The sequence below is a fragment of the Garra rufa genome, chromosome 23, assembly GCF_049309525.1.
Source record: "Garra rufa chromosome 23, GarRuf1.0, whole genome shotgun sequence".
Lineage (NCBI taxonomy): Eukaryota > Metazoa > Chordata > Actinopteri > Cypriniformes > Cyprinidae > Garra > Garra rufa.
The window spans coordinates 10,893,920-10,907,778 of NC_133383.1; the positions used below are offsets into that span (position 1 = coordinate 10,893,920).

Here is a 13,859-nt window from a genome sequence, read left to right on the forward strand (position 1 = left end):
TAAGCGTTTTTTTAACGCTATTGGAGCACAAGGAACCATATTTATGAGACAGTTCTTGTTGGATTTCTTTGGAGATTTAAAATATGAAATTTAATCGTAAGCATTTCAAAGATGACCGCATTATTATGTATTATGAGTATTGAAGCAAGATGCGATACATTAGTTAAAAGTTAAAATGCCTTAAAGATGGATTTGTACTTTGTTCTTACAAACACTTTTTTTTTCTCTTCACAAGATGTTGATGGACTGAAGTCGCTATCAGCTGTTTGGACTCCCGTTCTGACGGCACCCATTCACTGCAGAGGATCCAATTTTCTTCTGGTGAAAACACAAACTCATCTACATCTTGGATGGCCTTAATCCTGAGGGCGAGTTCATTTTGAGCAAATGTTTTAATTTTAGGTAAACTATTTCTTTATTGCACCTCTATTTTGACTTTTTTAATGTTCAGCCCATTGCTATGTCAATCATTACAAAAATTTGTGAGTGATAATTCCCATATTTAACTGCAGTTTTTACTACTGAAAAGCCAGCATATACCATATGTGACCCTGGACCACAAAACCAGTCATAAGAGTCAGTTTTTTAAATGGAGATTTATAGATAATCTGACAGATGCGATTAATGAATAAGCTTTCCATTGATGTGTGGTTTGTTAGGATATGACAATATTTGGCGGAGATACAATTATTTGAAAATCTGTTATCTGAGGGTGCAAAAAAATCAAAGTACTAAAAAAATCGCCTTTAAAGTTGTTGTAAAGTTCTTAGAAATGCATATTACTAATAAAAAATGATGGTAGGAAATTTACAAAATATCTTCATGGAACATGATCTTTACTTAATATCCTAATGATTTTTGGCCTAATTAAAAAAAAAAAGATAGACAGTTTTGACCTATACAATGTATTTTTGGCTACAAATATACCCCTGCTACTTATGACTGGTATTGTCATCACATATAATCACTGTGAGTTCAGCAATTTGTGGCTTATTTCCATTGTGATATGGACTATATGTGTTGTGGTTTATTTCAGTTTCGTTGTGACTATTTCTAACTTTTGTTTGCATTGCTAATGTTCTGTTGCCCCCCTTGGGCCACCGTAGCTGAGGAAAATCAGCACACCAACAAGGAAAGGAAAGTTCTGCTTCTTCTCAGGAGGACGTGTGGTGAGCTCTGTCTTTCATTTGAGTATGATTTCCAAATCTGAATGTCTCTAGTATTCATCCAGTGAACAGTGATTCTGTCTTTGCTGTGATTAAACCAATAGTTCACCCAAAATGAAAATCATTTACTCACCCTAAAGTCCTTCCAAACCCTGTAAGACTTTCTTTGTTCTGTGGAACGCAAAAGAAGAAATGCTGAAGGTTTGTAACGACATAAATGGAGTGAATTATTGCTTTAAGTTCATCTCTCTAAAGCGATTCCCATCTCGGTTTGGATATTAAGCTGTTCATTTTCACCATTCTTCACATCCGCGCTGCTCCCTTTATAACCCACAGCAAAATGAAAAGCGTTAACCAAACTGCCAGATTCGTTTGGGGATCAACCTTTTATTAGTCGACAGGATTATCATGGAAAATCTTTTCTGGAGTGTCACAACTGTGAGCACTCTGTTGAAAAAAAAAAAAAAGGAAATAGAAAAAAAAAGTGAAACAAAAAAACATTTGTAAATGAGTATAATGAGGACAATAGATTTATCTAATCAAATATAGCGAAATATCATCTCACAATTCTTCATCATAACTCTCCCTGCAAGACAGTTTGGTGCAGAGCGGCAACAATAACATATTGCTACCATACGGCCCATAATCATACAGAACTGCTCGTGGTTCTTTATGAATATCATCATAATTGTTATTCATTTAGGGGATCTCTTTAGATTGTCTCAGTTTCCCTGTAGTGCAGCATGTCTGCAATGCAGCAAAAATAAATCTAATGAAGACAAGAGAGAGCGTGCCCTGAAGACACCTTTCTAGTGCACTACACACAGGAGGTGACAGAGCCACACTGTCAGTGCAGTAGGTGGTCCGGTCTCCCCCCCATGCAGCATGCTAAATCAACCTTTGCTTCCACCGCAGCTGATTTACACCTGAATCTGGCATTTCATTCGCTCTGGCTCTCAGAAGCTCACGTCATGGGCGAGATACAGTACAGTAGAAAGCAAACGTGGTTCATGGGTTTTCATATTGCACCATTAGAGAATGGAACACAAATAATCATCAATCAAGACTTGCTTTTCTAGGTTAAACAAGATATGTGCAAACATGACTAAAGGACTTTATTAACCAATTCAAAAAATTTCCCTGTAATACCCACAAATAAAAGTGATTTCTCATTTTATATATATATTTTTTTATATATTTATACTCATAAGAATACGAAATCTTCACATTTGAATATTTTCGTAGTCAAAAAAATTCTGGGCTGGACCCTCCAGCGGTCGGTATTCGTACTGTCATCTTCATCTTAAATTGGTTCGTCCTCATGCACTCCCAGGATTTCTTCGAAACGGAACGGTGACGACTTTGGACCAATGGAAATCACTCTCACGCTTTATCTCAAACTAATTACACAAAGAAATTTCAGTAAAAAACAAAAACAAAATAGGTTCCCATTCATTAGTTTGTGCACACTAACTGCTAAAATAAGTAAATTAGTAAATCATCATGGTCATCGTAATTAATAATAAGAAGAATAAAATCATTTTGGCAATCTCTGGGTGTGTGAAGCTGTCTTTAAGAAGTGTATTCACTGTTTAAAAAAGCATAAAATAAAGCAACTGTTAGGAGTAGAAGTGGAAACGTATATACAACCGCGCATGAAGAGTTCGCTTTTTGCTCTTGATGTTTTATTTTTGTCCGATCTTTGTTATACCAGTGTGTAGGACTTTGCGTAGGGATTGTTGGTCTGTTTTAAGTGTCCTCTGGAGTCCAGCAGTGATTCCTGGGAGGTGCTGATTTTGGCAGCCTGCGCCAAGTCCGTCCCGGCCTCCCTCTGCGGAAGCGTCGAGGCTGTGCCCGGCTGCCACTGCTGCACGTCCCTGCTGGTCGGCACCTCCATGGGCGTCGGCTCCAGCAGGGCGGGGCGCTTCAGCGAGCGGGTCTTCTGCGGCTCCAAACAGGCCTGGCCCATCGCCGCCTCCCGAGAAGACCCCGACACACCCCGGTTCAAAAGGAAGTCCATCCGCAGGTACGGAGGCAGGTGTACGAGCTCCCCTCCTGCAGGATAAACAAAGAAGACTTTGTTAGCAACCATTAAAATATTGTTTAACCTGGTCTAGCCAAGCTGCTGTTTACCTGGTCTCCCATGCAGGCAGACCAGCTAAGAAGTGGCCAAAACCAGATGAATTATGATATACTGTTTTTACATTCTATATAGTTTGGAAGTATGCATATTCGAACGCATATTCTGTGTTTTTTAAGTATCTTTCAGCATGAGCACCTATTTTTTTCCTTCAAAAAAAAAAAAAAAACACTTTACCAGCTTGGTAGGTGGTCTTAAATGGTTTAAACCTGGTCTAGCCAAGCTGTTGTTCACCTGGTTTACCTGGTCTCCTAAAACCGGTTTTGAATACTATAAATACTGTTTTTAACATATTATATAGTATTGATGTAGCCAATACTGTGTTGATGTTTTTTAGCATCTTTCAGCATGACCACCTCATTTTTTCCCTGCAAAAAATACACCTTACCAACTCGTTAGCTGGTCTTACATGGTTTAACCTGGTCTCTGAGTCTAGCCTAGCTGCTGTTTACCTGGTTTAGCTGGTCTCCAAGTCTGACCAGGTAAGAAGTGCCTAAAACCGTTTTGAATACTATTAATTCTGACATACTGTTTTTCAGATGTACTTTCTACATTCTGTATAGTATCGAAGTATGCATATCAGAATGCTGTGTTGATAGCTTCTTGCATCATGAGCACCACTTTTTCTCTCTGCAAAAACTTTAACAGCCTTGTTAGCTGGTCTTACTTGGTTTAACCTGGTCTCTGAGTCTAGCCAAGCTGCTGTTTACCTGGTCTCCCAGTCTGACAAGTAATAAGTGGCCAAAACCAGATTTGAATATGAATTCTGACTATTTAAATTTTTCGGACATACTGCTTTTCACATGCTAAATAGTATGGAAGTAGGCATATTTGAATACTGTGTTGATGTATTTTATTATCTTTTAGCATGAGCACCTCATTTTTTCTCTGCAAAAAATACACATTAAACAACCTGTTAGCTGGTCTAAGATGGTTTAACCTGGTCTAACCAAGCTGATGTTTACCTGGATTAGCTGGTCAAGTGCTGAAAACCAGTTTTGAATACTATTAATTCTGACATACGTTTTCAGACGTACTGTTTTTTACATTCTATAGTGTGGAAGTTGTAGTGGTTGATGTTTTTTTTTTTTTTTTGCATCTTTCAGCATGACCACCTCATTTATACACATTAATACACCTTATGACTTGCATGGTATAACCTGGTCTCTGAGTCTAGCCTAGCTGCTGTTTACCTGTTTTAGCTGGTCTCCAAGTCTGACCAGGTAAGAAGTGCCCAAAACCGTTTTGAATACTATGAATTCTGACATACTGTTTTCTACATTCTATATAGTATTAAAGTCAGCATTTTAAAATGCTGTAGAATGCTTTCAGCATGAGCATCACTTTTTCTTTCTGCAAAAAATACACTTTAACAAGCTCATTAGCTGGTCTTAAATGGTTTAACCTTGTCATTGAGTCTATCCAAGCTGATGTTTACAAGGTTTATCTGGTCTAAGACTAGCTATGAAGTGCCCAAAACCAGCCCGCAGACTATCCTAACCAGACTGGAGGACCAGCTACGACTAAGAAACCAGCTTATGCTGAGCAAGATTGGGTCATATTACAAGATTAACATGTTCTTCTCATGAAGCGCTGTGAAACTCTACTCACAATTAAATTTAAATTGAGTCTGATATTTGAATTTTGATAATCTAACAATGTAATACTCTAAAAAGCTTAAAAGTACACAGTGTATAAAAATATTGTGCAAAATTGTCATTTTAATGAGATTGAACTGTTTTTTCCATTGTCTCATCCACAAAGAAAACATGCAATTCTGCCTTAGATTTTGGATAAATCTTAGAAGGCAGTATAATAGGCTTAATGTGTGGTCTAATGAGTGAAATTTTGTGGGCAAGTGAGAGATCCATTGACAATAATTTAGAAAAGAATTAAGCACAGCTCTAGAAAGAAGTCACTTTCAAACCAAGCTGCTCTATGTTGGTTAAGCGACAACCAACTTGAAACTGTTGTGAAATCTGCATTGGATCATATAAATTAGAATTAAATTATTCAAATCAGAATGACTGGATCGAAAGACAATAAATGTGACCTCACCTTTAGAATGCATATAATTCCTTAAATCCTAGCTTCACCAGCTTTTTTTCCTATTAACGCAAGATTCTTAAGAATGACTCAAATTTGAATTAAATTTAGAGTCATAACCTCCCAGCAGTAGTCTCACCTGGTCTGTGGGCCTTGGGTACGGCCATGTTTATCACCCTGCAGACGTCCTGGGGTTTGGGTGGTGAGGCAGTGAACCTGCAGATGCCTGATTCTGACGGTGTACTGGAGGTCAGACTGTCCGTGTAATCGTTGGTGCCGGCAGTCATCTGCTCTGAGGATGTGTCTGAGATGAAGCACTCGGTGATGGTGAACTTGGCGTGTCGTAGCTGTTCCTCCATCTTGGCATGTTCATAGGCTCTGGCCAGCTCCTCGTACGTAGAAGACGCGCTCTCAGTAGAGACCATGCTGCTGCGAGCTCGGTCTGAACACAGCGGGTCAGAACTCATCATTAACAATAGGCACTTCTAGCATGTATTAGCTTTGATATGATACTTGATATGATTTTAATCGCTAAAGTATTACATTATAGCATTATATTTAAAATATCTGATGTACCCAACTCTAACAATGTATCAAGCCAACAAGAAGCCAAAAGCTCAATATGATAGGCTAGTAGTAGACTGACCTGTGTCCTGTGATGGACTGACACTATAGCTGTCGCTTTCTTTGTCCACCGAACCGGCCACTCTGGGTGTTCCCAGCCTCCAGTCCGTGCTGAGAGTGTGGACGGAGACAGGAGGGTGAGGACGATTCAGCGTCCACTGACTGGCATAGCGGTTACGGGCGGCAGGACCAGCTTTAGCTGTACGGCGAGCTGTGGGATCTGGGAACGATTACGAAATGCTCTGGTATATAGCATGATAACATATTCACTCTTCTATTTATATGTTAAGAACTTCTTTCTTACTGGACAGACTGCTCTTGCTCGTCCCAGGTCGGACGTCAGAGACGTCCACCAACGGGCCGGTGGCCTGCGACAGAGACTGGTAGTGGACAGAGTGCGTGACGGTGGCTGACTTCTGTTTGGCAGTTTCTCCGAAATCGTTATCGGTCAGTAGCACTGTTGATCTGTCGTCTAACAGGGAAGGGAGAGATGGAACTATTAGAGACCCCGATAGTATCGTTCTTTCTCAGATAAATGTTTAGGTTTGAATATGATTCAGCGAACACGACTCACCCACTGTTTCCATGGTGTCCCTCTCTTCAATAAGCAGCTGCGCTCGGGGAATGTCGATGTGCATGCGGAGGGTCTGCTGTTGTTTGTTCATGGTATCTGAAGGCCTTGTGTTCTTACTGGAGGAGAACACAAACAAGCCTGTGAATAACATCTCCGCTTGTACAAGGTCAGCATGACACGTGAGCCATCAAAGGAAGAGTTTATTATTTGCTCACCCACCTATATGGTTACTTTCTTTTGTGGAACACAAAATAAGACATTTTGAAGAATTTTCCAGCTGCTGTTTTCATATAATGTAAGAATATTGCAACCAAGGACTGTCAAACTTAATAAAGTACAAAAGAGTCACAGTAAAAACATCCTAAATCTTTAAAATCTTCTGGAGCGACCAAGGTTATTATAGTTAACGAAAACTAACGAAAAAACTAAAACTAGAATTGAAAAAGCATTTTCGTTAACTGAAATAAAGATAAAAACGAGAGTAAAAAAAAAAAAAAACGAAAACTAACTTAAACTAACTAATATTATAGCAAAAACGTCTTTCGTTTTCGTCTTTGTAAATACATTGTGGCGATATGGATCCAAATCTATCCATAGGGACCATGTGACGTCACTGTGCTTTATCGCCGCCATTTTTGTGACCGCGCTAGCTGTTTCAGTCTATGGTCACAGCAGCCACAACTACCAGAGGAAGATCAACAAAACTCCCAGAATGTTCACAACAAGGATACAATATGCCCGGGATCTGTTGTTCTGTACGCTGTAACAACAGTCATCAGAAAAAAACCTAACTACAGTTTTATTCGTTCTCAGCAGTGCTTGAAGTGGGTCGGTACGCATATAGTCTTTAGCGTACCGGTGTCATTCACGCAGGTGCTTTTCACAGCAAGGGTGTTTTTTTCGGCACAATAAGAGTAGTGGAATAATAATTAACTATTGACTAAGATTGTGAATCAGTACATTAATATGAAAATAATGCCTTAAAATGAAAAGAAGAGCATTTTTTTTTTGCAATTATATCATTTTGAACCGATCAATTCGAAAGTCCAAAGATTTAGTAAACAAGAAAGCATTCGAACAGCAAGTTCAAAACAGTGCTAATGCAGAGAATAGTGACCTACAGTACATCCAGATGCCGTAAATTATTTGTTTCAGTGTATATTTGGCTTAAGAGCAAGAGTGTTTTATAGTTGAAGGTGTTTTAGAATATACGGTGTTTAGTGAATTATGAAAATTAAATAATAAACGCTAAACTATTGTACTACGTAGCGTTCGTCATTACAACGCCTGCAGTAAAGTATATACATGTAAAAAGGTTCTCAAAAATAATCATATTTGTTTTGCTGAAACTATTTATGTACAGTTACTCTTAAAATTATTTGTCATACAAAAATGGCACACAAGTTACACACAAACCATCATCCCGAGTAAATGGTGCCATTGTGAATTGTGACTGGCTGCACAAGTGGTGTAATAAACTAAACTAAATTAAACTAAAATGTTAGCCATATAGCTTGAATGAATAAAAACGCACATTTTAAATAAAGAAATCTCATGCTTTTGGTGCTTGAATTTGTGCTTCAATAATGAGATCCAGGTTTAGGAATACACAAGACGTGAAAGACGTCTTCCATTAGGTAAATTTGATGTTTTCTTGACTTGCTGGATGTTGGTCTTATGCTCAATAATCAGAGGTGTCAAGTAACGAAGTACAAATACTTCGTTACCTTACTTAAGTAGAAATTTTGGGTATCTATACTTTACTGGAGTAATTATTTTTCAGACGACTTTTTACTTCTACTCCTTACATTTTCACGCAATTATCTGTACTTTCTACTCCTTACATTTTAAAAATAGACTCGTTACTCCTATTTCTTTTCGGCTTGTTTTAATTCATGTCATCGTTAAAAAAAAAACCTATCCAGATAAATCGCGCCATCCACATAGAGTGAATTTGGTTGTGGTTGGATGAGAAGTATAAATATATACCATTCCGACACCCTATTGGTTTGTACACGATCCATCACACCTGCACGTGACATGACACAAATCACGTCACACTCCTGGCCATCGGGGAGAACCGTGACATTCCCGGTGGGCCGGTGGAGTAGTGGGCCGATCGCCGAAGAGAGGCAGACCTCCCGCATGTTATGCGCTATTTTAAATGACATTCAAAACTGCAAATACCCCAAAAGTGTGAAGTGGCAGAATCAGTCACCCGCACAGCGCGATGCAAAGTGATAAATAGCGCAAGTTGAAGTTGCTTGACGCATTCAGATTTAACACAGGATGGTGTTAGGCAGTTAAAGGTTCTGTATCTGCTGGGCTGCTGAAAACAGCTGCATGAGGAGGTAAAGTGATAAACGTCAATACATAATTACTGTCATTTTGTTCTATTAAAAATTTCATAGTTTATTATTATGAATAATTAAAAAAAAAACATAACCATTGTAATTTTATTCTTGTGACGTCATCTTACTATTACTAGTCAGTTAATATCTGGATTTTAAGCAATAATTTCTATCTTTTTAAATGTTAAGTTGTAATTCATTTTAATTGGAGTAAAATGTTAATTCAGTAAGAGACTGATTAAAGATAAATATCAGTGCCTTATATAAATGAGGTGTTTACTACAGATATTAAAGTTCTTAAAGGGACAGTTCACCCAAAAATAAAAATTGTCATTATTTACTCAACATCATGTAATTTCAATCCTGAACTTCTTTCTTCTGTGGAACATAAAGGAAGATACTTTGAGAAATTCAAAAATTGTGTCTATAGAGTAGAAATCAAGGGTAAACAAATATGTTTGTTTACATTCTACAAAATATCTTTTGTGTTCTACAAAAGTAAGTAATTTTTACAGAATTTACTAGCAATAAAAGTCCCGCATTCTAGCTCAAAATCAATGCTTTACTGCATGCATTTCTATGTGACAAAAATGCATTATTAATTTGATAAATTATTAATAAAAGTTGCATTTGAATTCAGTATCTAACATTATTTGATTCTGTCCTGTTTTATTCATTCATTTATTTACTTTAATTAAAGGCCCTATAATCCAACAAAACTCACGGGGGAACTTGTGGGCTGGAAGGGCTGGATTTGTCCATGGCCAAATTTTAACCCCAGTCCAGCCCTGCACTCCAGCAAGGATATAGCCAGTGTTAGGGTCATTACTCAAAAAAGATTACTTCTTATTTCTCTACTACTTGCTTATTTATCAAACGGGTGCTTTCTCTTCATCCTCTGCAAATGAAGCTATAGTAGGTAGTTTGATAGAAAGTCGTTTGAATAAATAAACGTTTGCGATTGACAACGCGATTGACAATGTTGCGATAACAATACTTATAGGCAGCAACTAATGATCATATCTTCCGCTCCAAGAAACACATGTTAATGCTCAGTAGTACACATTTATGGTTCTTTAATGTATTTGCATTGTAATAAAATGCATTTATTTTCAATGGGCAAATATGCAGCTAAAACAGGTAGCCTAGTGCATTCCAAATTTTTCAACATTAACATTTTAATATAACATAGTCACTATGGCCTTTAGAAATGTTTTTTGGGGAGGTGGGGTAATGCACAATATGCCCCTGTGGCGCGGCCTAAGCTTTTGTCCTCAATGGCATTTTTTTCCTTACATTACTTTTACTTTTTTACTTTAAATAGTTTTGAAACCAGTACTTTAATACTTTTACTTGAGTAAAAAGCTTGAGTTGATACTTCAACTTCTACAAAAGTCTTTTTAAATCTTAGTATCTATACTTCTACTTGAGTAATGAATGTGAATACTTTTGACACCACTGTCAATAATCACATTTCTCTGCATTTGCCAAAACTAATTTGCCGAAATCTAAGCGCGGACTGTAAGGGGATAAGTGCCGTCAGCGCGAGTCCCGTTCGCTGTGAAGTAAGTTAGTGACCAGCCGGCAGAGGATTCTTCAAGGTCTGTTAAAGCCTTCATCGAGCGACTACGTTCACAATGATTATTTGTGAACGTACACTTTTTGTCCTAAACATTCAATCAAGTCAGATACACAGTGTGGGAAGTAGTAGTAAAAAGTAATTTCTTATTTCAATTTATTATTAAATCTCATTTAGATGCGCTGTGTCTGTTGTCATATCGGACACAAATATGGCGGCGAGCATAGCGGAAGTGACGTCTTTGGCACCCATGAATACCGGCGTTTGCACCTTGCCCACTAATTAAAACGGGAGTGAGCGGAAGGAAAAAAACGTGAAGGAAACGGTACCTGAAAGAAACTGTGACCAAAGGTGTTGGATTGTTTGCTTGCGCAGACCGAGTGTGAACGCCAAAACATCGGAGAAAATTGGTGGTGCATTAATACCGGTTGCAACTTAAGTCCAGCCTGGTTCGCCTGCCGCAGGTGCTATAGTTTCTCTTCTTCTGATAAAACTCCGCTGAAGCTCCAAAGATTTGTGTCCCGGCCTGTAAATTGGTTGGCCGACCAGACGCTGCCTGCTTCATGCAGCAGATGCACACACAAACAATCACACTGCACGAAAACTCACGCTCCCGCACTCACACAACACACACTGCAAACTGATCGAACCTAAATTTATTTTCTCATTTTTGATTTTTGTCTTGTGATGTGTGAAAACGGTGAACTTTAAGACAGTTTCCAGTTGAGTTAAAAACGAAACAGACACTTTTTGTCTGTAGGAGGCTTTTTTAGTAGGAAGACATTTCTTTTTTATGGTTTCACTTTCTATTGGACTTTTTGAATATAGCAAGTGAAAATCCTTTTTCTCAATGAATTATGTTTTTTTTTTTTTTTATTAATGCTGTGAAAACGAAAAAAAAAAAGTAAATATATTGTTTTCCACTTCATTCTTTCCTTCTGATGTTTGTGTTGTGTATTATTTTTTTTATTTGGCAAAATTTGGAATCTTTGCCTTGTCTGGTGCCCGAACAGCACTATTAAGTACAACCCTAAGTTGATTAAATTTACCTTTGGGGGCCGCCACTATTACAACATAAGCCTTTTGGGTTGAAATAAAAATCTATTTAGTGTTTTACCTGTACGGCACCACGTAGTCTGTGATGTCACGTGTCAATAGTCTGTCCGCGAATCATGCACCTGACAAATATCCTAATTTAAAAAAAAAAAAAAAAAACTAAAACTAACACTGTAACTAATAAAAACTAAATTAAAACTAAGCAATTTCAAAGTATAAAAACTAATAAAAACTAGTAAATCTGCCTCTAAAACGAATTAAAACTAACTGAATTTGAAAACAAAAAGTCAAAACGAAATAAAAACTAAAACTAATGAAAAATCCAAAACTATTATAACCTTGGGAGCGACAGCCTTTTGTGGTTTATTCATCACACAATTCTATTTATTATTGATTAATTTCTCTATAAAGTCCTTTACAACTGTCTGTTACAGTGAATCTGTTCAAAAAACGTATTCTATTGCACTGCTTCAGAAGATCTGGAATTCAGTGATCTTCACTGGAATTCATACTTGGTGCTTGCTTTTGAATACAGTGCTGATACAGTTTGATTAATTTGTGCATGAATCAAACTCATTGTCCATTACAATGAATCTGTTCAAATAAACTGATGCTGTTTTGCTTCAGAAGATTTGGCATATAGTGAGTCAAATGAATCACCTGATGGTGCTTTTTGACAGAATGTTGAGTTTTGATTCAGTTAAGTTTGATTCATTTGTGCATAATATGCTTTAGAACTTGCTTTTTAATGCAGTGGTGATAGAATTTGATTCATTGACGTTTGATTCGTTTGTGCATTAACTGTCCATTACAATGATTCTGTTCAGATAAACTGATTCTGTTGTTTAGCTTTAGAAGATTTGGAATATAGTGAGTCATATAAGCTTGATAGTGCTTTTTACCAATGTTGAGTTTGATTCATTTGTTCATAATATGCTTTACAACCATTAGAATGAATCTGTTTAAAACACTGATTCTTTTGTATAGCTTCAGTCAATCTGTTCAAATAAACTGATTCTAGTGTTTTGTTTAAGAAGATCTGAAATATATTGAGTCGTATGAACTACTTGGTACTTGCTTTTTAATGCAGTGCTGATAGAATTTGATTCATTGAGATTCATTTGTAATTGAACTGTCCATCACAATGAATCTGTTCAAAGAAATGTATTCTGTTATTTTGCTTTGACATATAGAGAGTCATATGAACTTGACAATGCTTTTGAACAAAATGTTGAGTTTGATTCACTTAAGTTGATTAATTTGTGCATAGTATGCTTTGAAACTGTTAGAACGAATCTGTTCAGAACAGATTGTATGCCTTTTGTATGGCTTTAGTCAATCAATATGAACTACTTGGTGCTTGCTTTTTAATATTTTTTAATACATTACTGACAGAGTTTGATTGAGTTTGTGCATGAATTGTACATTACAATGAATCTGTTCAAAGAAACTTATTCTGTTGTTTTGCTTCAGAAGACTGGCTTAAAGTCATATGAATTAATGACTTGATGGTGCTTTTTAAAAGAATGTTGAGTTTGATTCACTTAAGTTTGATTCATTTGTGTATAATATGCTTTGGAACCATTACAATGAATGTGTTCAAAACACTGATTCTGTTGTATTACTTTAGAAGATTTGGAGCAGTGACTCATATGAACTACTTTTATGATGCTTTTTAGATCATTATGCTGTTGTTAAATGGAAAGGAGCAGCCCAGAGATTATTCAAAATATATTTTTTCTGTTGCATAGAAGAAAAAAGATCATATGGGTTTGGAACGAAATGATGGCAAGGTACAGACTTGTTTTGCTCTGTTTTACAAAACAAAACTGAAAATCATCAAATTGTTTACCTCATAAGCATTTCAGCCAAACTCTTTGCATCTGTGGAACAAAAAATAAGCTTGATTAACATAACCTGAAAATGGAAGTACTATCGAGTCATGAAAAATAAGGCTGATATGAGTAAAATCTCAAACGGCAACATATGCTGTCTGTGTTTACGCCTACGAATCTACACCTTCTCTTTAAAAATGCTCTGATCTGTAGCTAAGAGCTGTGAAAAGCATCTGACCCCTGAGCCGTTTCAGCCTCTGCTCTCTCCTCCTCCTCCTCAGCACCATCAGCAGGACGAAGAGCAGCACCATTCCCACCAAAATGCAGGAGATCGTCACCATCATCTTCATCCCCTCGTTGCTGGTCTTCTTCACCGGGTCCTTCACCGCCGTCTTCACCAGCGGAGGAATGGTGCCTTGTGAAAACACATTTAATATTTTAAAAGGCTCAAGCAAACAATTTAACAACTATTGTAAAGGTGATCAAAC

At 37.2% G+C, this 13,859-nt stretch overlaps 1 protein-coding gene across 2 annotated transcripts in view; it reads right to left on the bottom strand.

Moving 5' to 3' along the window:
- Window positions 1-1,546: 1,546 nt before the first annotated feature.
- dscama (Down syndrome cell adhesion molecule a) overlaps window positions 1,547-13,859 on the bottom strand; it is a 116,934-nt gene continuing 104,621 nt past the window's right edge. The window contains exons 27-33 of one of the 2 annotated variants that reach the window (XM_073829424.1): window positions 13,610-13,786; window positions 13,389-13,419; window positions 6,551-6,666; window positions 6,281-6,472; window positions 5,999-6,196; window positions 5,492-5,794; window positions 1,547-3,221 (exon numbers count right to left, since the gene is read on the bottom strand). In XM_073829424.1, the coding sequence (XP_073685525.1) occupies window positions 2,872-3,221; window positions 5,492-5,794; window positions 5,999-6,196; window positions 6,281-6,472; window positions 6,551-6,666; window positions 13,389-13,419; window positions 13,610-13,786 (1,367 nt within the window). In that variant the 3' untranslated portion in view covers window positions 1,547-2,871. The remainder of the gene's footprint in view (window positions 3,222-5,491; window positions 5,795-5,998; window positions 6,197-6,280; window positions 6,473-6,550; window positions 6,667-13,388; window positions 13,420-13,609; window positions 13,787-13,859) is intronic. The other variant, XM_073829425.1, reaches the window with a different exon arrangement.